The 27,602-nt window shown below is 34.7% G+C and overlaps 2 protein-coding genes across 3 annotated transcripts; both read left to right on the top strand.

Moving 5' to 3' along the window:
- Positions 1–769: 769 nt before the first annotated feature.
- On the top strand, positions 770–3,058 carry LOC132621853 (uncharacterized). Its single transcript, XM_060336321.1, has 2 exons — positions 770–1,649; positions 2,450–3,058. Exons 1-2 carry the CDS (start codon positions 1,600–1,602, stop codon positions 2,898–2,900), a joined length of 501 nt encoding a protein of 166 aa, XP_060192304.1. The 5' UTR covers positions 770–1,599; the 3' UTR covers positions 2,901–3,058.
- An 8,070-nt stretch (positions 3,059–11,128) lies between these two features.
- On the top strand, positions 11,129–21,335 carry LOC132627046 (serine/threonine-protein kinase MPS1). 2 transcript variants are annotated; one of them, XM_060342107.1, is made up of 6 exons: positions 11,129–11,628; positions 14,176–14,589; positions 14,806–15,803; positions 17,982–18,182; positions 19,951–20,112; positions 20,332–21,335. In XM_060342107.1, exons 1-6 carry the CDS (start codon positions 11,418–11,420, stop codon positions 20,908–20,910), a joined length of 2,565 nt encoding a protein of 854 aa, XP_060198090.1. In that variant the 5' UTR covers positions 11,129–11,417; the 3' UTR covers positions 20,911–21,335. The 2 variants fall into 2 exon arrangements, with proteins under 2 accessions (XP_060198090.1, XP_060198091.1); XM_060342108.1 differs by having other exon boundaries at positions 11,131–11,628; positions 14,875–15,803.
- Positions 21,336–27,602: the final 6,267 nt, after the last annotated feature.

The raw sequence follows: 27,602 nt of genomic DNA, 5'->3' as shown, positions 1-27,602 counted from the left end.
TCGTCATAAAATGATTGTTTTCTTGAATAAAGAGTAAAAGCTGGTCAGTCACAGATTTGAAAAATCAATTTGGAAATTTCACAAAAATTTCACTTCCACTGTGTGTTTCTTTTCTATTAGGATAAGAACATGATGGTATAAAAACCTCTTTACTAGCAGCCTGCTTGCATTTTACTGGTTACTTTTTTACTGATGGTTGCTTTAGTTTCCTCATGTCCATATTTTTTCGTAGATATGGCTCGAGGCAGAGGTCGAGGTAGCGGAGGTCGTGTTGGAAAGTCCTCATTTAGGGGTGATTCTACGGGTCGTGCAAACATGCCTACCATTCCCATTCCCACCACAGTTAGTCCTCAACAAGGTTGCATGAGTTCCATAGGTGGGCCAGATCCACACAGGTGGCTCTATCTGCATTGGGGTGCATCGCAAGAGACTTATAAGTATATATTTTTTCATACGCTCTTAAATATTTTTTTATTTACTACTTGAAAAATACTACTTGAAAATTGGTTTTTCAAGTTGGTTTTTCCAGTTCTTGATTCTGGTTTACTAGGTATATTGCTATTTTCTTGATTACAATGTTGTTGTCTTTCTTGAATTATTTAGGTTTGTCTATTGTTGGTTATACTGTTGTTGTTCTTGGTGTACTTTCCCTTTGTCTCTTTTGGTTAATTACATTGTTTTCAGTTCCAAAGATTGATCCTAGTAGATGGTTGAGTTTAGGCCAAAAGGGTGTTAAAACAGATTGGAACTTGTTTTTAATACCCTTTTTTGGAACTTGAATTTTTGGGATAATGTTAGTACTTTAGTTGGTGAAGTTGAACAACCTCAAAAGACATTTCCTAAAGCACTTTTTTCAGCTGGGATTGTTACATGTTTTAGTTATGTTTTGCCACTTTTGGGTACTACTGGTGCTGTTCCATTGGAGCAAAGTAAATGGACTGCTGGGACTCACACAGCTGATTTCTTTTAGGATATTACTTTTGTCTATTGTGACTGAATTATTGGGAAACGCTGTTTTTTTAGTAGTGCCATGGCTGCCTTGAAGAACTTGATGGAGTAGTTTTTGAAAATATTTTACTATTGGTGGTGTCATGTCCACCAGCTTCTTGCTTTCTTGAATTCATGATCAACTTGATTTCGTCATCATTGATCTACAGAAATTCAACAAAAAGTTAACAAGAAGATAAATGATATCTATTAGAAAGGGTAGTATAACACAAATTTAAACAAGATTACACTACACAAATGAATATATTTTGGAAAAATAATGAAGTAGTTAGTTTGCTGGTTAATCTTAAGTATGATGCTATATTAGTCTCAAATGAAGTCTTATATTAGCTTCTATTAATTCTTTGTACATTCCTCATCCTTGACAAGTTACTTATTTTAAGCTAAGTTATGAATAAACAGGTCCATTTCAATGATTAAAGGATATCAACAGGGACTAGTATTTTCTTATATGTTATTTTCAATCTCATTTTTACACAAAAATACAAAAAACTTCTGTTGCAAATTTTCTGAAATGAGTAACTTTTGCATAGGTTGTTGAAAAGGGCCGAGATCCAACACCAGGTGAGGTACATTTGCACGTCCATACACATGATCATGATGGAGAATCTTTTGTTAATGAGCGTGCCCGAGCTGTCCATGTAAATTCAAAACTTTATAATTTTAGAATTAAACTAATGAAAAACTTAAGCCTTATATGACGACTTTAGTTGATACTACAAATTGCTAAGAAAATAACTATAAAAACTAAGAACTTGAATAATGAAATGATAGTTAGCATTTGTTGATCAAAAAATGACCAAGGAACTGCTTCTGTGACTTGTGTTATTTCCATATTTCTCTGCATTTCCAGTAGCAACACCATATCTGTACAACACTTCCAAAGTTCTGGTGGTGAAGTTCACCTAGCAGATGTAAATTTCTCTCCCACACAACTCTCTCTCTCTCTCTCTCTGCACTAACAGAAAACACATCTGATGGTATTATGTAATACCAACTGCCTCACTTCACTTTATAAGTTAGATTTGAATATGCTCCTTCAGATACTAATAATTCCCTTATTGTGTTTTAATGGTATTGTGTAAAGAAGTTAAAGAGTAGCCTGCAATGGATTAGGCAAATCTTGACTGTAGACTGCTTGTTCATGTGAGAATGGACAGTGAGTGAATGAGTGGGAAATAGCCTGAAATTGTCCTTTTATGTGTTGTTTAGGAACTCTAATTGTCTTTATTTTCATGTTCTGTTACTTGACTATGAGACAGTGTATATATGATCACTTATATCCAAGTTGTATGAAACTCTTTTTTGTTGGTCATCCTGAGACTTCCAACGAAAAATGGATAAATATCTGTTCTCTTATCTTTGGAATTCATTTCTCTTTTTATTTGGTAAAATTGAATGGTTAGTATTCTTGATGTTTTAATTTCACTACTTATTACAGGAAAGATATCAAGAAATATTACGGGAAAAATCACAGTCTCAGACTGATATTGATCAATGTGAAGCATATTACAAAGCTCCTGGGGGAACAAGGAAGAGAAGAATATATGAGTCTTGGATCTGAAGCACAAAGTTATTATGGGCCGAATCTTAGCGTCAATTCTGGCTTTAATGCTTCAGCATCAGCACCACCTTCAACGTCTCAATCAGCACCGACAGAAAATATGGAGGAGTTAGTGATGCGATTGATTCCTACACTGACTGAACGTTTGCTTCCTTTATTTATTGAAAAGGCACGCGGAGTGATTTCTTCACCATCACATCATCCAAATACTCCTATTGAAAATCCATCAGTTGTGACACCCATAGTGCCTTCTACTACTGCTGCTAACGTTGACGATGTTGATCCTTTAGTTTCTGATGATGATCGTAGTCCTTCACCCATGCATTAGTTTTTTATGTTATCTATTTTTTTGTTGGAAATAACAAAATTATGCACTAACAATACTTGACGGATGTGGGTTCTTTTGGTAGTTGATAGCTTGGCCTTGTCGGTGTTTTGGACTTAACGATGAGGATTTCGATATCTATTTTGAATCTTTTTTGTAAATGTTATTTTATGTGAATGTCAATTATTTTTAAGGGTATTTGTTAATTTATATTTGGTATGTTTCAACAGGTGTATTTAAAATAAATAAATAAAAAGATTTATAGAACAAAAATATTTGTGACAGATTTGCGACGGATTTTGATCGTTGCTAGAGGGAAAATAGTAGGCTACGGACTGCGACAAACATTGTATTGTCACTAAATGTCGGGCATAAATAATATTTTGCAACGGATTAGCGACAAAGGTTTTCGTCTCTAATTTACTAAAACGGCGAAATGAAATATGAAACTAGTCACGGAATTCATAAAAATAGCGACAAAATATTCTGTTGCTATAATGTGGAACGGATCTCATACGTCGCTACCCTGTCGCTAAGTTTGCTACGGATTTCATTTTTCTGTCGCAAAGAGGTTAGCAACGCGCAAAATCGTAACAGACGACTTTCCGTTGCTAATCTATCGCAACACATGTTTAACGACAGATATATGCTGATTAGCGACGGAATACGTCCATCGCTAAACGCTGTTTTTTTTTGTAGTGATCCAGATCAAAAGCTAGTCTTTAGGTCCACATAACAAATCACTTTGCTAACACATATATCGAAATTACCCATTACATCATTTTAACTGAAGGGAGATGAGAATTAAAAAGCTAATTGCAGATATCCAGCCAAATAGGGTTTTTACTAATTTTTATATATTTAGGGATAAAAAAGGCCATTTAATGGATCTTATTGGATTATCAGTTTAACCGTTAATAAAAACTTTAAAATCGAAAACCGAAGAGGTAGTCCAATAAAAAGAATTACAAAACCGTTTAAAAACCATTAATCCAATAACCCGATACCGATAAACTAATAACATCTTTTCTGATTCGATTTATTTGTTAAAGCGGTTTGTGCACACTCCTAACCAAAACTCATCCGAGCCCCTCGAGTCTCAATCCGAACCTTACAAAGTCCAAAATATTATGAGGGTGTCTGAATTGGGCTTAAAAGCTAGTCAGAACAACTTAAAATTACTTTTAACTTGTGTTGGTGTTTGACAAATTCAAAAAATGCTTTTACAATAAAATAACTCAACAAGCCATTATATATATATAAGGTTTTCAAAATATCCAGCTCTAGAAAATATTTACGTCATGTAGCCCAATATACAATATTATACGATATTATACATGGGTGATATAAAAGGTGTTTATACACGTCCATGGACTAGATCAAGTGTTTATACACATATGGACTACGTGGCGTGAATATTTTCAAAAATAGACATATATCGTAATTTTCCCGTACATCTATTATGAACACAAAATACTCAAAACAAGGAATTGACTTGCTATATAACACTTAAAACCTTTTGCTGGTATACAAATTTTCAAGATATGCTCAAGTTCTTTGAAGTAAGAATGTTTTACACTTCTAATGTGCGTAGTTTCTTTTTTATGACGATAATAATAATTAGGTTGTGTATAAAAAGTTTTATGTCATACTATTTTAAAAGTGTTACTATCAATTGCAGCCAACTTTACTAAGCTTTTCGATAATCTTACTTTGTATCTAACGAAAATTCTATTGTTAGAAAATTAGAGAAGAATAACAGAAAATTAAGGCTTGGAGGCGGGAAACATCACTATCTTTCAAGAGTTTATGCATGTATATTCTTTGGGGATTATAAGCAAATCTCTATCAGGATACAACAAAGCTTTTGATGGTACATGCAAATTGTATCGCTTCTTATGGGATGAGTCTGTACTTATAGAAGTTTAGAAGGAGACTATTTCTGAAGAAACACTCCTTTTCTGAACAGACGCAATGTTTTATTAAATTTAAAATTTAAATATTAAATTCAAATTTTAAATAAACAAAAAAAAAAGTTATTCAAAATAAATACGAAAATAAGACCTTTATTTAAAGATCCGACCCGGCCCGCTTCCAAGTCCAAGTGGATCAGCCAAATTCTTATTTGATCTCACATATATTATAGCCATAGTTCCATTTGTAATTAACTCTGTTATATAAGCATGTCGTAAGCCTATATGCCTTGATTTCCCCTTATAAATTTTATTGTGAGCTACGCATATAGTAGTCTCACTATCATAAAATATGGAAATGGCTGACATAGGTTGTGGCCACAACTTTATATCCAGTAGCATGTTTCTTAGCCATTCTGCTTCTTTCCCAGCAGCTGCTAATGCTATAAATTCAGATTCCATCGTAGAATGGGAAATACAGATTTGTTTCTTGGATGCCCAATTAATGGCGCCACCCCCCAAAGTGAATATCCAACCTGAAGTAGCCTTATTATCATTAATACTTGTAATCCAACTCGCATCAGAATATCCTTCTAATGCGGTAGGAAAACCACTATAACAAATGCCCAAATGTTTGGTTTTCTTTAAATATCCAAGTACTCTACTTATAGCTTTCCAATGAATATTACTTGGATTACTTGTAAACCTTGAAAGTTTACAAATGGCAAATGCTATATCAGGCCTTGTGCAGTGCATTGCGTACATCAAACTGCCAATTGCACTTGCATACTCTAATTGAGCCACTGTTCTTCCAGTATTTTCAGTAAGCTTGATACTTGAATCATATAGAGTTTTAGACTCCTCTATACCCAAATGATTGAATTTGCTAAGTATCTTATCAATATAATGGGCTTGTGATAAAGTCACTCTCTTATTATTTCTTTGGACTTTGGTACCTAAGATAGTATTTACTTCATTCAAATCTTTCATTTTAAAAACCGAAGTTAGATACTTCTTGGTTTCAGAAATTCCAAGCACGTTCGTACCAAAAATCAACATGTCATCAACATAAAGACAAATGACAACTCCATAATCTTTTGTAAATTTGGAGTAAATACATTTATCGGCTTGATTATGTACAAATCCGTCTGACAATTTCACACTATCAAACTTTTCATGCCATTGTTTTGGAGCTTGTTTCAATCCATAAAGAGACTTTATTAGCTTACAAACTTTATGTTCATTGCCAGGAAGAATAAATCCTTCAGGTTGTCTCATATAAATTTCTTCACTTAAATTTCCATTTAGGAAAGCAGTTTTAACGTCCATTTGATGTACATATAAATCATACATAGATGCTAATGATAAAAGTACTCTAACAGAAGTAATTCTTGCAACCGGAGCATACGTATCAAAATAGTCAATGCCTTCTTTTTATGTGAAGCCCTTTGCAACTAGTCTTGCTTTGAAGGTTTATATAGAACCATCTGTATTATATTTTCGCCTAAATACCTATTTACAACCTATAGGTTTAGATCCAAGAAGCAAATCAACTAAAATCCAAGTATTGTTGGACATTATTGAGTCCATTTCATCATTAATTGCCTCTTTCCAAAAATCAACATCTCTTGAAGCCATAGCTTCTTTGAATGTTCTAGGATCTTCTTCTTTATTAAACAAAATTGGTACTTGATTACATACATTGGTTCTATTTCCCTCTACCAGAACAACTATAGAATCTGAAGCAATGAAATCAGGATCAAGAGTTTTTTCTTTCCTAGTTCTTTGGCTTCTTCTAGGCTCTAACTGAATATTGTCACTTTTCCTTTTATTTGAAATGTCAGAATGTGACATCTTTTGTGTGTCAAGACTACTTCGATTTGCTTCAATCAATTGCTCATCAATGGCGTCATTAATGAATCTATTTTCTAAACATTCAACATGAATAGATTCTACAATAACATTAGATTCTAGATCGAGCAATCTATATGCTTTTGAATTTTGTGCATATCCAACAAAAATACATTTTATTTCTCTAGGTCCTAACTTTGTTCTTTGATGATCAGGAACCCTATAAAATGATATACACCCCCACACTTTAAAATAATAGATATTTGGTTTTCTACCATTCCAAAGTTCATAAGGTGAAACATGCACACTTTTTGAAGGCACTCTATTTAATATATAACAACCAGTAAGTAAAGCTTCACCCCACAAATTATGCGGTAAATGTGCATTTAATAACATAGAATTAACCATATCTACTAAAGTTCTATTGTTCCTTTCAGCCAAACCATTTTGTTGTGGCATATAAGGAGCACTTGCTCTTCACAAAACTTACTAAAATCAGAAGAAAAATATTCTCCACCTCTATCACTTCGAATAATTTTTATTTTCCTACTCTTTTGATTTTCCACAACTGACTTGTATACCTTAAACTTTTCAAATGCTTCATCTTTTGTTCTAAGTAGATAAACATGTGAATCTAGAAAAGTCATCTATAAAAGTAATGAAGTATCTTTTTCCTCCTCTAGTTAATTCTCCATTTAGTTCACATAAGTCAGAATGCACTAAGTGTAATAATTCTGTAAATCTTTCAACTTTGCGAAATGGTTTCTTAGTCATTTTCGCTTGTATACATATTTCACACTTTCCTTCATGCTCAGTTTTGCAAGTGATATAACCATTTTTGGACATATAATTTAAAGAACCAAAATTTAAATGTCCTAGTCTAGCATGCCATAAATAAGAATCAGACACAACGGTATAAGCAGAAACATAATTTATTGCATTGACACTTAGTTTGAACATGCCATCACACTGGTACACTTTTCCTACAAACAGACCACTCTTAGACACAATTACATGAGTAGACTCAATTACAATCTTGAAACCTCTCTTAGAAAATAAACCAACAGAAATTAAGTTCTTCATTATTTCAGGAACATGGAACACATTAAGAAGAGTCAGCTTATGTCCACATGTGAAGTTGATTTCAACTATTCCTTTCCCTGCAACTTGGGCTGTAACATGGTTGCCCATCAACACCGTTTCAGGATCTTTAACTTCCGAATAAGTCTTGAACATATTCTTGTCGTGACAGACATGAATTGTTGCACCGAAATCCAACCACTAGTCTTACCTTCTCTGAATTTCCGGATTTTCCATTATTTCTTGAATGAAAATTTATTCCTGCTTTCTTAAACCCGCAATCTCGAATCTTATGGCCTTTCTTTCCACAAAGATGACAATTCTGATTCTCTCTTTTTATTAAGAGACTTCTTGGAAACTTTCAGATTAAATTTATAATTAAATATATGTAAATGCACATATCTTATAAATATGTCATTTTATTAGACTAAATGGGCTTAGCTCTTTATAGCCAATCAATGACTATTGGCCATCGATGTGGGACTCCTCCCACATATTACAAACTACACTTACATCTATTAGTAGACCCATTTTGGCACTGGGTGGGACTTAAATGAATACATCTTTTGAAAATAACAACTCTCTCTCTCCCTCTAGCCAGCTCTCTCAAGATTCAACTATTGTTCATGAGTCACAAATTTGTAGTGTCACAATGAAGCTAGGTGGGTTAATGCTTTGTGATCAGACACCTCTTATAGTTTCCATGTTTAACTATTTTTGGATCGAGGGTGATGTAATTCCCTGAGCAAAATGAGGTTATACGTTGTGATTACCAAGGACTCTTTGTATAACAAGCACACAATTAATGTCAATTATAGTCAGAATCAGTGAAAATGCAACATGAATATACTACTTCAAGCATGGAACTCCAAATACTGTTTAAAAAAAACAGAAATTAATGACGGGTTATCAAAAAATTATGTTAGCTACATGCAATTTAGCGACGGTTAGCAATGGAGTTATAGCTAATTTCATTTTTTTTTAGTGAAATTACAAGTTTTTATATAGCTTAGAGAATGGTCTGAAAATTGACCATTATTATTGGAGTCGAATGGTGTTCAAGAAGAAAGTCGTATACAAGAAGTTCCAAAAGAAACAACAATAGAAGAAGAAGAAGAAGAAGAAGAAGAAGAAGAAGAAGAAGAAAGAGGTGAATCCAGCATACATAACAAGAGATATTTGGAGGCTAGCAGAGGTGTAGAAATTCCTTAACGGATAAAGTGTTTTCTTTATGGTTTTTGCTTCTCACCGTGAAAAAACAATTACAGCCAAATATCATTCGTTCATCTACTTTACAAAATATGAACACAATGTATCTGTAGTGTATAAAGTATATCAAAAATACATATATTATACATATATATACACTACATATACAGACGAAGTGTATAGATAGTATATACTTCGGCCGTGTATGATAAACTGGATGAGAGAAAGGTAATTAACGTAAGTTTCCCAAACAAAATATGTTGAGTTTAATTGGGCTTCAGTGAGATTGTTAGTTTAAGAGTTATTAAACTGAAAGTGTCCATTTTTTAAGCATGAAGGGCCTTTTATGTTTCTTTTAGATGGAAAAAGAGCCTTTATGTTACAGGGTACATATTAGTCATACCCACTTTACATAAACAAGGGTATGTTTGGTAATCAAATTACATAAACAAGGGCATGTTTGGATATCATATCGTCATTACTAGGTTGTGTAATTATCAGGGTAGTAATTATACATCCAAGCAATTACTTAATATAGTAGTTATAATGATCTGTTTATTTGTCATAACATAATTATAGTAATTTAAATGTCATCTTTGATTGCAAGAGTGTAATTATGTAGTTTGATCCTCTTTTATTTTAAATGTAAATTAATTTTATAATATTAAATATATTTTTTATTTCTTAAAAATGAACATGTAAATAAGTTCTAATAATCTGTGAAAGATAAAGTATGTATATATAAAAAAATAAAAAAAATAAAAAAATGAACATGTTTATAAGTTCTAATAATATGTAGACAAATACATCTGTACATAATAAAAAATAAATAAAGAAAGAATTTGAAAAGTTATCTAAGCATTTCTAATGACCATGTAAGTATTTGACTAAACAAATATGTAGTCTAAGTAGGCGTTTGGCCATAAAAATTAAATATTTTTCACGTTATTTGGAATTTTGAAGTCGGAGTTGAAGATGTAATTGTGTTTTGTTATACAACTGAAGTATATAATTAGTACCTGTACACAACTTATACACTACATATACAATCGAATTATATAGATAGTGTATACTTCAGCCATGTCTGATAAACTAGATGAGAGAAGGCTACATTAACGTAAGTTTCCCAAACAAAATATGTTTGAGTTTAATTGGGCTTTAGTGAGATTGTTGGTTTAAGAGTTATTAAACTGAAAATGTCCATTTTTTTAAGCATAAGGACCTTTTATGTTTCTTTTAGATGGGAAAAGACCCTTTATGTTACAGGGTACATATTTTAGTCATACCTACTTTACATAGAAAAGGGTATGTTTGGTAATCACATTACATAAACAAGGGCATGTTTGGAAATCTTATCGTCATTACTAGGTTGTGTAATTATCACGGTACTAATTATACACCCAAGTAATTACTTAATATAGTAGTTATAATGATCTGTTTATTTGTCATAACATAATTATAGTAATTTCAATATCATTTTTTATTGCAAAAGTGTAATTATGTAGTTTGATCTTCTTTTATTTTAAGTGTAAATTAATTTTATAATATTAAATAACTTTTTATTTTTAAAAAAATGAACATGTAAATAAGTTCTAATAATCTGTGAAAGATATATGTGTATATAATTTTTTTTTAAAATAAAAAAATGAACACGTAAATAAGTTCTAATAATATGTAGATAAATATATCAGTATATAATAAAAAATAAATAAATAAAGAATTTGAAAAGTTATCTAAGCATTTCTAATGACCAAAGTAAGTATTTGACTAAACAAATATGCAGTCTAAGTAGGTGTTTGGCCATAGAAATCAAGCATTTCTCACGTTATTTGGAATTTTTAAAATCAGAGTTGAAGATGAAATTGTGTTTTGTTTTAGTTTTTGTAAATATATTTGATTATTTGAATGTATTGAAAGTGAAATAAATGAAAACAGGAATTTAGATGTTTTTCAAATCGTTATTTTTGGAATTTTTATGATCAAATTCTAATTTTTTAAATAAAGCGAAAAAGATTCCGAAAAAAATGAATAATTCTCGTTGTCAAACGGGTCCTAAATACACCAAACTCAATTACGAGATGTGACATCGCAAAAAGATTTTAAGGACCGTTAGAATTATTTTCTTGAAAGCACTCACTCAGTGCGACACATCATAAAAAGGGATTAAAAATGAAAAGGGTGCAAAATGCAAAATGAGACAAAAGTAGGGCGCAAAGTGCAAAAGAAGCAGCCGATTTGTAATTGGGAGCGCCAAGATGCCATTTTGAATGAAGTTAACAAAAGCTCTAAATTCTCTCTTTCTTCAATTTGTTGTTCAATGGATCCACAGATTCATCACCATTTTCCTAAACTAAACACCATATAAATCTTCATCTATATATGTGTGAATATACTTTTATTAGCCAATTATTGGGTAGTACTATGTAGTGTTCACAAATTGTAGAGAAATGCAAGTTGCAATTGATCAATGGAAGGTGAGACGCCGAACCTTCTAGAACCAGCAGTAGCAGTGACGAAGCCCATTTCCATCCGTCCGATAAATAATTTGTCAGAATCAGTCAATGTTAGCCGTTCGATTACACAGTCTTCGACAACAACAACGACGTCGTCTTCTTCATCTTCACCACCGGATTTCCTCCGTCATATTCAAGCCGCCTTTAAACGCCCTCGTCCTATCGGTAACTAACTATTCTCAATGCTAACACTGCCTTTTAGGCCTTTTTGTTGATATTACTTTTGGCTATTTAGGGATTTTTGGTAATATTGAGCTATGAAAACTACTTCCTCACTGACATTTTTAGTGTGACTGGGCACAAAGTTTAAGGAATAAAAAGAGACTATTGAATCTTGTGGTCCTAAATTAAAGTACTAAAATGTCTTTTGAATCTTGCGGTTTTAAACTTGCCACGTAGGGTGTTTGAATTGTTAACTTACTAAATAGAGAAAGAGGCACCATTTCTGGGACATACCAAAAAGGAAATTAAGACACTTAAATTGGGACGGAGGAAGTAATAGTTTTGTGGTACTCGAGTTAAGAGAATTTCTGGTAATTTTGTATCTTGAGCTATGAAAACTACTCCCTCCGTCCCAATTTATGTGGCACCATTTGAGTAGACACAAAGTTTAAGAAAGAACCTTAGATATTTGTGTGGCTGTAAATCATCTCATAGAGTTAAATTGTTTCTAAATATAGAAATGTGACATTCTTTTTGAATAGACTAAAAAGGAAAGTGTGCCACATAAATTGGGACAGAGGGAGTAATAATAGTTTTGTGGTACTTGAGTTAAGAGAATGACAATGGGGAGAGGAGGATTGAAGACGGAAGTTTAATCTTTGCTTGTTGTATGATGTAGATGAGTTTTATCTTCTTCTTGTGGGATTATTATGACCTTTTTTTTGCAAATTTCTTTTATGTAGTCAATTTAAATTGCTGGAATTCAAGAGAAACTTGTATTTCTGTAAAGTTATCTGGATGCTTCATTTTTTCCCTTCTCTACTTGTTGTGCTAGTATAAAATGCACAAGTGTTAGCGAGTTTATGGCAAGCTTTTTCTTAGTTGTTGAGTTATTAGGCTTGGGTATATTTTGGCTGGAACTCATGGGAGGATCGTGGATGTATTTCTGTTTCCATCTTTAAGCAATTATTTTTGAAACATAGCCATTTCAGTTCCATGAATCTAAAAGGTTGTGGATTTAGGTTGTTGAAGATGTTCTTTATCCGTTGAAAAGATAACAAATGCAACTGAGATTACATCCAATATCTTGTCCTTTCGCGAGGAAGAGTACAGGAAGTTTGACAGGAGTATTTGATGATTAAGTTGAAGTGGCAATTGAATGCATTATTGTGAAGTAATATGCTTGGAATTGCGACATCAAATGGTGTTTTTGCTATTAAGTAGGCGTTTGGCCATAGAAACCAAAAACTTTTCACTTTTTTTTTGGAATTTTGGAGTTGGAGTTTTGTTTGGCCATAGTTTTTGCAAATAGTATTTTTTGTTGAAATGTACTTGTTTTGGTTGTGAAAAACAAGTTTTTCAAATTCCAAATACAACTAATTTTCATGGCCAAACACTAATTTTTGAAAAAAGTGAAAAAAAATTCCGGAAAAAAGTGAATAATTCTTATGGCCAAAAGGGTCCTTAAAGAATTTAGACATGTATACAAGTGTATTACTTGTGTTGGACTTGAAAGCAATCGGAAGCACCCTATGTTTTTTGATAATATTATGAAAATATATTGAGGGTATGGCACAAAGAGAATCATAGACAGCACCTGGAAAGAAAATTGTACTTTGTCCCTAGCCCCTAGGGGTTAGCTCTATGGGCAAAGGTTGAGGAATTTGTGTCTTAGGTCACAAGTTATAGCTCTGCGCCAAGCGAATTAAGTCCAGTATTTAAGTGGAGATGAGTCAAGAGGCGGGCCCATCAACCCTGAGTTTTGAATGCTGCGGTTGATCCAAAGGTTGGCTCCTGAAGGATTTCTCGGTGATAAAAAATTACCTCCTTCTGGTGCTCAATCTAGAAAGTAACTTGTCTCTGTTGTTATAGGCTTAAGAAACATAGTTGGCAGTAGTTGTCTTGCAGCTGGATTTTGCATATGACCATCTCCTGTACTCGAGCCTCATTTCCAAGTAGCTCTTGAGATGCTTATGAGCAGTATTTCAGGATAGACATCGTATAAAGAGGATAGATAGGATGAAAAGGTGACAAGTCTTCAGAATAGTTGTGCACGTCTTAGAATTAGTTGCTGAAGTGGGAGCTCTGCTACGGAATGAAGGGGATCCTAGAAGCTCTCATATTTTCTGTTTTATAAATCTGCAACAATCTTAAGCTTTGTGTTTTTTTCCTGGCACTTATTTGCTAATGATTGGCACCATATCATCATTTCCATTCAGCTACTAATATTGCTATATTGGTTACTTCTGGTTTCACCTTATTTTATCACTACAAATTTCATTATCCTCCCAGCAACGATCTGATTATCCTACGGTTACCACTTATGACCGTATGTAATTTTTATTTTTCCATTTTAAATACATCTGTTGCATGTTTGTTTTACATATTGGAAATTGCTTTCTGTTCATCTGTAGTTGCTTCCAAGAGCTTTTTCTCTTTCCTTTTTTCTGGTTTGTTTTCCTTTTCCCAAAATCTTGGAGCTTGGCCATTCTGATTCACTACCTGGTGACAACTTTCAAAGCCAAGAGATCTAACATGAGTATTCTTTAGGTACAATGAAGTCGAATAGTATTATGCCAAGGAGATTGGTAGCTCCTCTGCGGCAAGCGTCAAGAGGTTCTACTTTGAATACAGATTGCACACTGGAAGCAAAGAAGACCCAAGATGAGACTCCCCTGAGTCATAGATTAATGGACTGTATTTCACAACCAAAGAACATTGGCTCTGCTACTGTAGAAGCTCAAGAGGATGCATCTATGCAACCTTCGGAGTATGGTTCCACTGTAGACGCACATGAAGAGAATTATAATTCATTCAACAGTTTGAAAGATCAACCAAGATCCTTCACTGGTCATAGAAGCAACATTACATCTGCTTCCTTGGTTACAGAGTGTGAGCAGGTTTTATTGGCTGAAGGGCAGAAGAAGGTCCATTTTGCTGCTGATAGCACTTCCAGGTCTCAGGGTAATGTAGTATGGTCCATTTATGAACTCCTCTAACTACAATGCATATGACCATCTTTTCTCGTAGACATATCTTCAGCTTTTCCATATGTAGTCGACTGAATAATCTGTTAATGCTTATCATCAAACTAAAGATGTCTTATTAGCTAACACACTGCAAACTAGGTCTGTTTAGTAGTTTGCACATTATAGCACATACTACATATGATTTATGCAGGTGTCAATGACCGAATGGTCACTGGAATGGAGGACTTGTTGTCTCATGTGAATTCACTTACATTGACAGAAATGGATTGGGATGTAGGCAATCAGATGGAGGCTGTGACTGCTGCTAGCCAAGTCTTGAGAGATCAAAATATTCAAACCACAGATGTGGATGGTAACGGGAACTCTTCTCTATTGGCAAATAGAGCATTAGGAGTTGCAGATCAGATTCACCAATTCAGGAACTTCTTACGGAATGATTTGAGCCACCCCATGACTCAAGCTTCAGTGGTTGGGTCAACCTGCACCACAACAACATTGATAAACTCGACATCTGCTCCCATGCTAAGCTCAACAACTTATTGTCCACAATCTCATCTTGTGAGCAACTCTACGGAATCACTGGGGGAATCTAAACTGAAATCTGATCATCTGATGCAATCTTCTTATCCGGTTCCAAAGAATGAAAACAGGCTTTCACCTGATCAGACAGCTATTGCAGTACCTAGTTCTACCACTGAAACTGATTCAGAAGTTAAGAGACCTAATGTGGCTGAAGGGCCAAGGAATAGTATGCTGATTAAAGGTGACATGCCTAAACATACTTCCCCTCTTGAGGATAACTCAGCCAAAGAATGTGTTACAGATATACAATCTGGAGCTCCCTTGTCAAAAGTTTCATCTTCCAACATGAAGTTGGAACCTTCTAAGTCTGAAAAGCAAGAAAAAAGCGTGGGTAGTAAAGCAGCATCTTCATCTCGTAAAAAAGGTTATGATCCTGATACATTTTTCAAAGTTAATGGAAAGCTTTACCAAAGACTTGGCAAGATAGGTAGTGGTGGAAGTAGTGAGGTCCACAAAGTCATTGCATCAGATTGCTCAATTTATGCCTTGAAGAAAATCAAGCTTAAAGGTCGTGACTATGCTACTGCATATGGGTTTTGTCAGGAAATTGAGTATTTAAAGAGACTGAAGGGAAAGAACAACATCATTCAACTAATTGACTATGAGGTATGTACTTTACGTTAGCATTCATGATTTTCAAAAACATTAACTGTTTGCTGGGGTTGAACTCTAGCTTATGTTTTGGTTGAAAGGATCAGGGAAGAACAACAGTTGAAAACATAAGAAAATCAGTTGAAAACATTCTGTAGCTAACAGGAGGACGATGGTAGTTACTTATCAGGTCTATCTTTGAACATGCTAATGGAACATAACAACGGCTGGATTTGCCTAGGATTACCTCGTGGAAAAGCTGCATCAGTTAAGGATTCTTAAAAAGTAAAACAACAACAACTACCCCTCAATCCCAACTACCTGGACCGCTCTATGAACACTATCCATGTCACTCCATTCATACCCGTCTCAATCTAATTATCAATAATTTGGGGTTTATAACACTGGAGGTTCTTTACATTTTCACTACCATACAAGTTTCTAAACGAGGTTAAAGATTCCTAATGGGTATTAGAGTAAGAGTATCTACATAACTAAACTTTAATCTCAACTAATTGATATCCCTTGTATAGTTTTTTGTCCCCATTATGCTCGGTTTTCACTTAGTTTGTATGGATTCTAAGAGCTTGTAGGTCTATTTGGACAATTTCCTTGTTGGTGAATTTAGGTCTACCTCGTGTTTTTTTAACACCTTCAATCATCATGTTTCACACCTCAAGCCAGTGCATTTGGAGGTCAACGTAGAACGTGATCAAACTGTCTCAAGCAACCTAAAAAGGCTTCTCAAGTGACCTCGTATAGCTCATGTATCCTCCATATATGTCATTTGCACCTTCTGACGTATTTGATCATTTCTAATCTTGTCTAATCTTTTATGACTGCACATCTATCATAACGTCCATATTTTTCTGACAGGTCCAACATTCATCCCATATAATATTGTTAGTCTTACAAGTGTTATATAAAACTTGATTTTCACTTTGGTTGGTATCTTCCTATCTTATAACTCTCTGATAGAATTTCTCAATTTCAACCATCTTATTTTGATTATGTTCTTAGATAGAATTTCTCAATTTCAACCATCTTATCTTGATTATGTTCTTCGACTATTATTACCATTCTCCTTGAGCATCAAGCCATGATGGCTGAATTGTTTGTATGTAGACATCAGAGTCCCGTCTAATCTCACCATAAGCTAAACTTGCAATGTATATATATATATAAAATGTCTGGTCAAGCTAGGTTCTTGTGTTAATTGTATGCTAAGAAGATAAAAGAAAAAGAAGCTTGCTTTAGGTGAAGCAGACCATCCAATGTTGGTCTTGTACTGATATTGATCAAAGTGAGAACTAGAACATCCAAGGATGCTGATATCATAAATAACTTATCTTAATAGTGTAGAAAATTGAATGCGGCCTGAGATTGATCACGTTAAATATGCTGGAGTTAGACATCTAGTTTCAAATAAAGCTGCAATTTTCTCTTTCTCATACGTTTCACTGTTGGCGTACATTCAAGAAATCTTATAGTTAAGTTTTTAGTACTGCTATATGAATGTCCATGAATCAATCTGGAAATGGACATTTCCAAGTTGAGACCTTTGCAACTCCATAGGCTTATTGAGGCCCTTGGAGAGATGAGAACTAAGCAAGGATCTTCCAGAATGTGAGAGGATAGAAAAGAGAAAAATCACTCCTTTCTCAAAATGGGTTTATAACAAACAATAGAGCTCCCTATATAGGAATTGTGAGCATAAACTTTCCTAATTCCTGAGATTCTAATTATTATGACATATATCTTAATGCTTTTCTTGACCATAATATAATCATTAAGAAAATCTTTACACAATATTCTTAATGATCTCTTGATTTTGAACTCAGAACATGAAGTCTGTAATGAGTGCAGTACAAGAAGGCTGATACACAGATCTCGTAGGCCTTGAAAAGTTCAAATCTTATGAATTTATTAAACAAAATCTGGGTTGCTTGCATTTCTTGCTAGATCGCTGTGATAAGATTATCTCTAGATATCCTTATAAAAAAAAAAAAGATTATCTCTAGATACGATTGTGTTTAAATTGCTAACTTAGCTTCCTCAACCCAAACTATAGGCTTACCAAAGTGGTTAGAACTTCATGTGCCTGCATTTGGTGTTGAGGGTTCAGCATCTGGGGTTTTAGAGTATTTGCAGTTTGCTTTTTGGAGCAAATACTGACATCCACTTCTTTGTTAGGTTACAGATAAGAGTTTACTAGATGAAGTCATGAATGGTTCGATGAGTAATAATGAAAGCAGAGTCAAAGAAGATGGATACATATACATGGTTCTCGAATACGGTGAAATTGATTTGGCTCATATGCTGTCTCAGAAATGGAGGGAACTAGATAGCTCTGAGTCAATTATAGATGAAAACTGGCTTCGATTTTACTGGCAGGTCATTTCCTTCTTTTTTCTCCTTTTTCTGCAGTTACAGATTATTTTTATGAAGTTGCTGTCATGACCTAATCTTTACTGAGGATTCATTTTCCTAATCTTTATGAAGTTGTTTCATTGCTGATTCCAGGTCCTAAATTTTTTCTGTTCTGAAGTCAAAGTTGTTAATATTTTTTTATTTTTTTTTAGCTAACAGGTTCTAGTTTAGTGTCTTATGATAAACATGTATCCAGTTCTTCTATGCCCTCGTAATCTATCTTGCTTCGGCATTTCATGTTAATGCCTTAATACATACTTTACCCCCTAAACTTGTACGAGAATCCTTTTACAAATCTTTCTTTGCAGGCATCCTTTTACACACCTCCCACTTGTATAAAGTGGAACTATTACTGCCCTAAAAGGCTAATACCACACATGGCATGCACATGGAGAACAACAAAATAATCACACATAAACCAGTAAACCACACATGGCATGCGCATGGAGAACAACAAATAATCTCATATATGTTTCCTTGGTAGTAGACTAGTAGTGATGAAGAAAAAACCGTGTTGTAGCCAACTGACTGGTAATGTGGGAGACTCCGAGGGGAAAACCACTCAGCAGCTAACCAATGTGCATTTACGGCCTTTTCCCTCTTCTCTTGGTTGGTTTTTATCCTCTTTCTTTCTTTTTTAGGAGTTGGGTAGTGGAGATTGCGGAAGGTGTTGGACAACGAAGAACTGCAAATTAGGAATGAAAAACATCCTCTTGCCTTTGTTGGAGTCGACCCTTTTGCGAATATCTCTTACACGCTGTTCTTTGCTAAAAGAATTTTTAGTGTATATGTTAAGGTTCATGAAGGTCAAAACTGATTGATCCGGGAATACTTTTCGTGGACTTATGTCGAAAATCAAGTACTGATCCTAGCTGTCTTCTTATTAGGAATGTGCTTTAATGGCCATTCTCAACTCTCAGTATTATGTCTCGATGAGCTCCTGAACCTCAATATTCTTTACTCCAAAAGGAATGGTGGAGATTTGCTCATTTACCCATTAAAGTCTCTTCATTTGATCAATTTTAAGGTGTATGCAATTCCATATTCAACTTAAACTTATAAAGCTAGAGATAGACCTAGGGCAAGATACTTTACCTGAGAAACACTTCCATAATGCTTCCAAGGGAAGGGGAAGGTGAAGGGGAAGAGGAGCTCCATGTTGCTTTAAGGTAACTGAAACTGGCCATCATTGAACCGAAGTCCAATTCAGGAGTCTGTTCCTGTATATCTTAAGTAAATTCTATAAACAACAGAATAAAAGAACTTTGGCCAGTTGCTTCTAGATAAATTGAGATTGTCACTTTTCTATCTCAATCTGCAAACCTTTTTGATTTATGGCACGTTTTGTTTATGCTTAAATTTCTTCATAATATGATTTTGAATTCAAATTCTGGAAAGTTTGGTTAAAGAAAGAATCTTCAGTACCCGCCTCTATACCGGGCTCATTTATTATTATTATTATTATTATTATTATTATTATTATTTTATTTCTTTTTGATAAGATATTTACCTGGCTCATTTGGTTGTATGTATATTTTTTCTTTAATTATAAACTTCTGTTGATGGCAGAACTTTAGGACCCTTTGGTCTTCCATCTAGTATAGGGGAAGACTGGATTAGCCACCTTAATTTCATGTACCACTTTTGTATGTTGTACATTCTACAGACTTGAAATCTGGCAAAATTTTAATATTTTTGAATTGTACTCAAAAGTTCTAGACATACTTTGCAGCAAATACTTCTTGCTGTTAACACCATACATGAGGAACGGATAGTCCACTCGGACCTAAAGCCAGCTAATTTCCTTCTTGTCAGAGGCTCACTAAAGCTGATTGATTTTGGTATAGCTAAGGCTATTATGTGTGACACAACCAACATTCAACGTGATTCACAGGTATTTCACTCTTTTTCTTTACGATTTACATGGAATGCATCTGATTGCCCCACTTAGCATCTATAAGAAGAGAAGTGTACTGCCAAAAGGAAGATTAACATATAGTAATCAGCAATGTCAACTTCATCTCTGCTTTCTTAGTGGAGGAAGATTAACATATAGTAATCAGAAATGTCAACTTCATCTCTGCTTTCTTAGTGGATGTTAACTCTTATACAGGTGGGCACTTTAAGCTACATGTCCCCTGAAGCTTTTATGTGTAATGAGACAGATGCAAATGGCAATACAATAAAGTGTGGTCGGCCCTCAGATATCTGGTCATTGGGATGCATCCTTTATCAAATGGTTTACGGGAGAACACCCTTTTCAGAATACAAAACTTTCTGGGCGAAATTTAAAGTTATAACAGATCCAAACCATGCAATCGCGTACGAACCTTTGTCCAACCCCTGGCTACTTGATCTTATGAAGAAGTGTCTTGCATGGGACCGAAATGAAAGATGGAGGATTCCTCAGCTACTCCAACATCCATTCCTCGTTCCCCCTGTTCCACCACAATTACCTGCTCGTGCTGAGCAATCCTGTACACTGCTTCAATTAATTGCTAAATCATGTGAAAACGATGTAAAGGCATCGATGCTATGTACGCAACTCCAAAATTTACTAGTTCACCCCAGTCAAATATCATACGAGGCATTACCTGTATGCCAATACCAGAAGTTGCTTTGTGATGTCTCTTCCCTCTGTCTTCAACTCCAAGAACAGTTGGGAAACTCAGAAAGAGGAACAATGATGTAATGTTAAATATGATTCATACATTTTAGCCTTCTTCAGTCCTAGATTCTTTGAGGTTTTGGGCAGTTACAAAGCCGTCTCCATCTTTGAAGTCTTCTGCCAAGTTACTGCTAAAACTACTCAAAACAAAGTGGTCACTGTCACCTGGTTTTGTTTTCTTAGAGTGGCTTGCAGATAATAGGTGAATAAGTGTTGTAACTGTGCTCCAGGAAAGGGCCTCTATGTGTGTAATATGCCATTCATAATGCTCCCTGTTCAGACTAATTATATTTTAATTTTTTAGTCTTTTTTTATCTAAGAAAAAGTGTTTGTAAATCAAAATAGAACGAGAGATAAACAAGTCCATTTGGATTGAGAGGGCTGCAGTCTCGACGAACTCTTTTAAAAAAAGTGATTTTCTTATTCAATTGGATCCAAGGGTTATGTTATTGATTCTCTTTCAATAGTGGATTTGGAAATGCAACACGATCTGTTCTTCAATAGCTTCACTGACTAACTAGTATACCTCTCTACTTGGATACATACCTTTTATAAAATAAGATTTTTTTTCCTATCATTAAAAAAAGGGATTTACAAGAATGCCGACCAACTAGAACTTAATAACTTTCTTAACAAGCAAAATAAAGGTGATAAGACTGAAACTGGAAGTAAAAGTAGGGAAATATTGCTTGGTAAAAGAGTACTCATTTATAATAGAAGTGTTCACAGAGAAGGTGAGGTGGTCGAAGTCGTAAATGATGATATTGATGGTGACAGTGATGGTGGAGATGGAGATCCGCCCACATTATTGGCGGAAAGGTATGAAGTATATGTTGGCAATAGAAAGGGAGGAGAGTGGTTGGGATAGTGAGATGACATGCCACGTGGTGAGCACTTCACCAAAATGTTTGTATCATATGAGATTGGACGTCCACCTTGAATGGTCCTAATAGAGGAGGGGAATATTTAAGCCACATAAATAGCGTCGTGAGTATTTTTATGCAAAAAAATATACTAAAAAGTAAATATAATTCTTTTCGCATAGTAAATGGACAAATTTAATCCATTTCCCTAGAAGATACAGGCTCATAGTAACGAGCATGTAAGTCATTAAAATGAGACCTTAAGTGTTGATAAGGTCCTTCATGAATAAGTTGGTTCATTGTCGGTTGTTTTAGATCTTTATACACCCAGGTGATTAACCTTAAAATATTGTTTCATTTTCAAATTTACTGTCCCTAGACTAAGAAGATGAAGGATGCATAGAGCTAGTTTTGATAAATTTAATGGGGATACTGATCATTTGGTTAGGCTTAATGACTAAGTCTATCATAGATTCAACGAATTTAACAAATTCAGTTTTTTTTTTCAAGAACATAAGAGGACCCTAAATGCGATAACAGTAAGTTAGAAGTCAATATCTTGCATTTAGTTGGAGGCATCTCCTTCAAATTTGGTCATATCGACTTTCTATGTTCCTAAATCTGTTAGGGGTCGTTTGGTTGGGAAACAGCTACCCCAAAATTACTTATCCTGGGGTTAGTTATTCCACCTTCCCATAGAGATAAAATAGCACTATAATCCCGGGATAACTGATTCCGGGATTAGTTATACCGTGATTTTATCTCAACCAAAAGTAGGATAAACTTATCTCACCTTTAATCCCGGGATAACTTTAGTTGTATATGTATCTCGTTGCATGGTATGAAATCTACTTGACTACATGTGTGCTTTCACTTAACTAGACATTTCTTTTTATTTGATTTGTGTTTGATTGATATCAATCTCTTCTTGTTAGTCTTCCTCGATAAGACATTTGGTTTGTCCTTGTATGGTTATGCAAATTAGAATAAAAGAGATGTAAAAAAGTTTCTATTCCATTTTTTAATTGGGAATTGAGAGCATGCGACTCTTGCAATCGGTATGGAGCAAATACAGTTATAACCAGTTTCTGTTTTTGGTCATGATCAGTTATAACCTGTTGATATCTAAAGTACTTAACAAAGTTGATGGGTGAAAACTATATAAGAGAAATCAAGTGAAATCATGAAAAGTATTAAATTTGAGCAATCAATATGATCTAGAGTAAAACTTACGACTAACAAACAAAATAATCTGTCTTTTTGTAACTAACTATTAGGTATTAGCAAATCCAAGTCGTGAAACATAACATCGATTTTATAGTCCAAATTATAGCAAAATTCCTGTTCAGCACAATCACAATTACAATGAAAATATTGACATATTTTGTAAATTTTACTTCAACAATCAGCTTGGGAAGAAATCTTTTTAGCAATTATCAAAATATGAATGCCTTCTCTAACAAGCTTTCTATACTTCATGTTGATGCAAGTTTACTGCTTGATATAAACTATACTAATTGTCACTATCCAAATTTTTTAAGTCATGATGGCACCTACACCCAATCCGGTAGGCGAACTATTTTCATATTTAATTCATTTTCTTATAATAAGTGCGAAAGATAAAATAAAAAAATACCCGAAAGACCTAGTGATATGAGTCGATAACATCTAACTTAAAGTAAATACAAGGATTTACCACCAAACTATTTAGGAGTTTAAATGACAACCGGATAAAATAGAAAAGTCAGAGTCTGGCAATGCAGATCGATAAGCAGCTCATCCTGAACTCCAAATGACAGAACTCTCATCATCTCTTTGAAATCAGCTAGTACTCACTTATAGACCTGCTCATAAAAGTGCAGCAAGTGTAGTATGATTGTATGAGTACAAAAGCACGTGCCCTTAGCAACATCGTCGACCGATCCTAACTAAAGTGGCAGCGAGGGTTGGTCTTGCAAATGCTTATATCCACACTTTAACGGTTGTTAGTTCACTAAAAATATATAATAAATTCGACAGATAAGAGACAGATTAATCTTCATAATTCAACTAGGTATTAGAATCCAACAACTAGCATAGATAATCACTAATCAATCTTAGAATCCGATTGTAAGCTCAGCAGCTTCAATATGTCAGAACTAATGAATGAAATGTAATGCAATGGAACCTGGTATACACACACTCCTTTAGTGGGAAGTTGTAACCCATGCAGGATTCGCGAGGTTCATACACTTTTCCGGAACCATTTCCCATCGGTAGTCATCCAATTCGGTTATCAATCACATCAACCCGCCCAGAACCATTTTCCAGTAATATGCATGAGATACCGTATGAAATCATGAATATAACATGCACACATTAGAGAATTACATTGTACAGGAAAAATTCTCTAAATAGCTCATTTTCATTAATATACGAGAATTTCAGACTGATGTATGCACATATAGCCAATTATCATGAGGATCATCTCAAATTCAACTAAATCATGCTCAAATAACACTGATGTAATCCATCAGTCAAATATTTCATCAATTCACAGATTACATATCCATAACATGGCACTGGTACCATACAAGTGTTCGTCACCTCACAAGTACGGGACCCTCTTTTACCCATTTCCCTTATTAATTAGTCAAATACCAATAAAATACTCCATATAGAGTCTAAAAAGTCTAAACTTGTCTTTGATCTCCATATAGAGTCTAAAAAGTCTAAACTTGCCTTTGATTTGATGTCTCAAAGCTCATAAATGAGCTTTCCCTTCCTTAATGCCTCCGAACGATCCTAATCTGATCAAATACACAATCTACACAAGTATAAAAGAATCGGACTAAAAGTCTGTTACGTCCCGTATTTTTATACATTGGGACAACCCGGATTAACTATGATAATGTAAGGCCAAGACCATTCCGGGATTTGAAGTCGGGACTTTTGACCATTTGATTTTATTTTGAGACATAAGTTGTATATAAAATTGTTGGCATTGTACACTTAGGAAAAAAATTGGGACCACAATTCACAAAATGGGAATTTAAAAATCTTGCAAAATAAGGCCATGGTGGCCGTGTATATGAAGTGGTCCCACACAATTGTGTGGCCAATTTTAAATGGTCCAACACATTGTGTGGGCCAAAGATTTGTATAGATATTTGGTGGACACCTAAAAGATGAAAACCAAGTCATCTTTATTCATTTCCCACACTTAGAACAAATAGCAAGAAGGAGAAAAACCCCTCCAACCTCACGGCTGAACCATGGAAAAATCAAGATCATTTCTAGCCTCTCCAAAAAAATTTCTTTGGTATAAACCCACTATTTTGAGGTCCCTAAGTAGCGTGGAAGTGTCGTTGGAGCGATCAAGCCATCAATTTTGTGGATTTCAAACCCTAACCAAAGTGTGGAATTGGAGAAGAAAGGTAAGTTTTTCTCTTGTTTATGAGTTATAAATGTTGTATGCACATTTTAGTATGTTAATATGAATGGAAATCATGAAATATTGTATGTTGGAAGTGGGTTGTGTGAAGGGTGGTCTAGCCGTGCAAATGGGTGTTGAAAAATTGAATTGCTGATTAATTGTTTGTAGCCTATTTGATTGTTGTAGAGAGGAGAAGAGAATAAAAATCATCGAAATATATATATGTGTAATGATAGATGAACATGGGTCATGCTATATGCCAAAGAACACACTAATGTCGCTTAGCGTTTGAATGGTTATTGTGATGACTTTTATGTTGGGAATGAGAGTTTAATGTCCCAAAATTGATATGGTAAATGTGCGGATTGATTTGGAGAATTTGGTGCACTTAATGTAATCTTTATTTATGAGAACCATTAACATATGTATATGTGTAGTGTGGACGAATGTGGGTCACATAATATGCCGAAGATCGCATTAATATTGCTTAGCGTTTTAATTGTCGTCGTTATGAATTCTAGTTGGAAATAAGTGTTTAATGACTCAGGAATGATGTTGAAATGGTAGGGGCTGATTTAAGGCTTATTGTACGTTTGATGTAATTCGTATATTTTATGAGAATGATATCGTTATATGGTGGATTGTGATACAAAACATGAATTGAAAGTCGGAAGTGTGGCATAGGGGCTGTTTCGGATTTAGGGGCTGTTTCGGCCCAAAATGGAAAAAATTTATTGGGTCGTTGGAAAAATTATGTAAACTGTTTAGAATGTTCTTGAATGCTGTTGGTAAGAATTTGGGTTGATAATTGAATGTATGAGCTATATTGTGGCTTGAATGTAAGCCGTCGAAACGAATATTATGAAAGTTGTGGAATGATGTAAAAGAGAGTTTATATTGTTATTTTGCCGTTCGAATTGATTATCGATGTTGCTAGGTTGGTTATTGTGGTTGTTGTTGTTGATTTTGAGCGAGTTAAATTCTCGGGATGGCCTATTTACAGGGGAAATGCTGCCGAATTTTCTGTAGAATTTAATGTTAGTGGGAATAAATGGCTTAAGTGCCTATGTTTAATATTGGATATTCGTTGGCATATTTGTAGACCTTGGGGAGCCCGAGGCGTAGATTAAAATTTACTTTAGATTGGCTATCTTGGAGTGCGTACGAGGTATGTAAGGCAACCTTCTTTCTTTTGGCATGCCTTAGTTTGTATAGGCTAGATTATAAGCCTTAAGGAAATTCTAAATTCGAAATCCGAGCATGTTATGATCCATATATGTTCCTTGGCACTCTTATGTATGATTTGATGAAATATGAACCTTTATGTATTTGAAATAATCGTTTTCCGAACTTTGCGCAAAAAAGGTTTCGCTTTAAAGAACTTCGAAATTTCTGAATGCCATACCTTTCACATAAATGCTCGGATTGCTCCAATATTTTTATCAAAGTTTGCATTATGAATAATGAGTACGTTTTCCATGAGCGGGCCCGACTTGGGTAAATTCCCGTCTGCGGGTCCCGCGACTTTCCTTTATGTAATTCGGGAACTTTTGAAAGAATTTGTTAAGACTATTATTTCGATTTTCAAATATGATCATTTTACTTATGTTTGAATTTATGATAATGATTTTATGCATATGACTACTCACGACTCTATTCGTGCACTTTGTTATTTCCTTCGCCGAGTCCCGGGCTGGTTCTATTGTCGTGCGCACTTTGATATACTCCGGAGTTATGTTGTGTTTATGGTTCACCGAGCTACTCGCAAAAGAGGGTCGGGTTCCACTTATATTTGGTGTTATGCTGTGATGTGATGTGTGATGGGGATACGGAGATTTGAGACTTTCTGGTGTTATGTTGTGTTATGGCGCCATCGACGGGCGGGCGACCATATTCCTCTGTACTCTATGCATGATTTATATTTTTAAACTAAACACTTTGATATGATTGGATTTGTACTTATGTTCGGCACTTCTGCTTCGTTTATGTCTCAGGTTTGTTTTCTGTATATTCTGCTTAGCATACTCAGTACATATTTCGTACTGACCCCCCTTTCTTCGGGGGGCTGCGTTTCATGCCCGCAGGTACAGACGCACAGTTTGGTGATCTACCCATTTAGGACACCCTCTTCTGCTATTTGGAGTGCTCTTCTCATTTCAGAGCACACATTTTGGTATATACTTGTTCGCTATGTATATATGTATTTGTTCGGGGGTACGGAGGGGCCCTGTCCCGCCATATGTTTCGGTTTGTCTGTTTAGAGGTCTGTAGACGTATTTGTGGGTGTGTGTGCCTACTTCTGTACAGATGAGTTTATATGACCCTATTCGCTATGGCAGCCTTGTCGGCATGCATTTGTATATGTTTTGGGCCGTTGTGCCATTTGATAGCCTTGTGGGCTTTGGACATATTTGACATCCTTGTCGGCTTTTGACATA

Source organism: Lycium barbarum, chromosome 2 (genome assembly GCF_019175385.1).
Source record: "Lycium barbarum isolate Lr01 chromosome 2, ASM1917538v2, whole genome shotgun sequence".
In the NCBI taxonomy this organism is placed as follows: Eukaryota; Viridiplantae; Streptophyta; class Magnoliopsida; order Solanales; family Solanaceae; genus Lycium; species Lycium barbarum.
The sequence above is the reverse complement of the archived record's forward strand: the minus strand, read 5'-3'. Positions and strand labels throughout refer to the sequence as shown.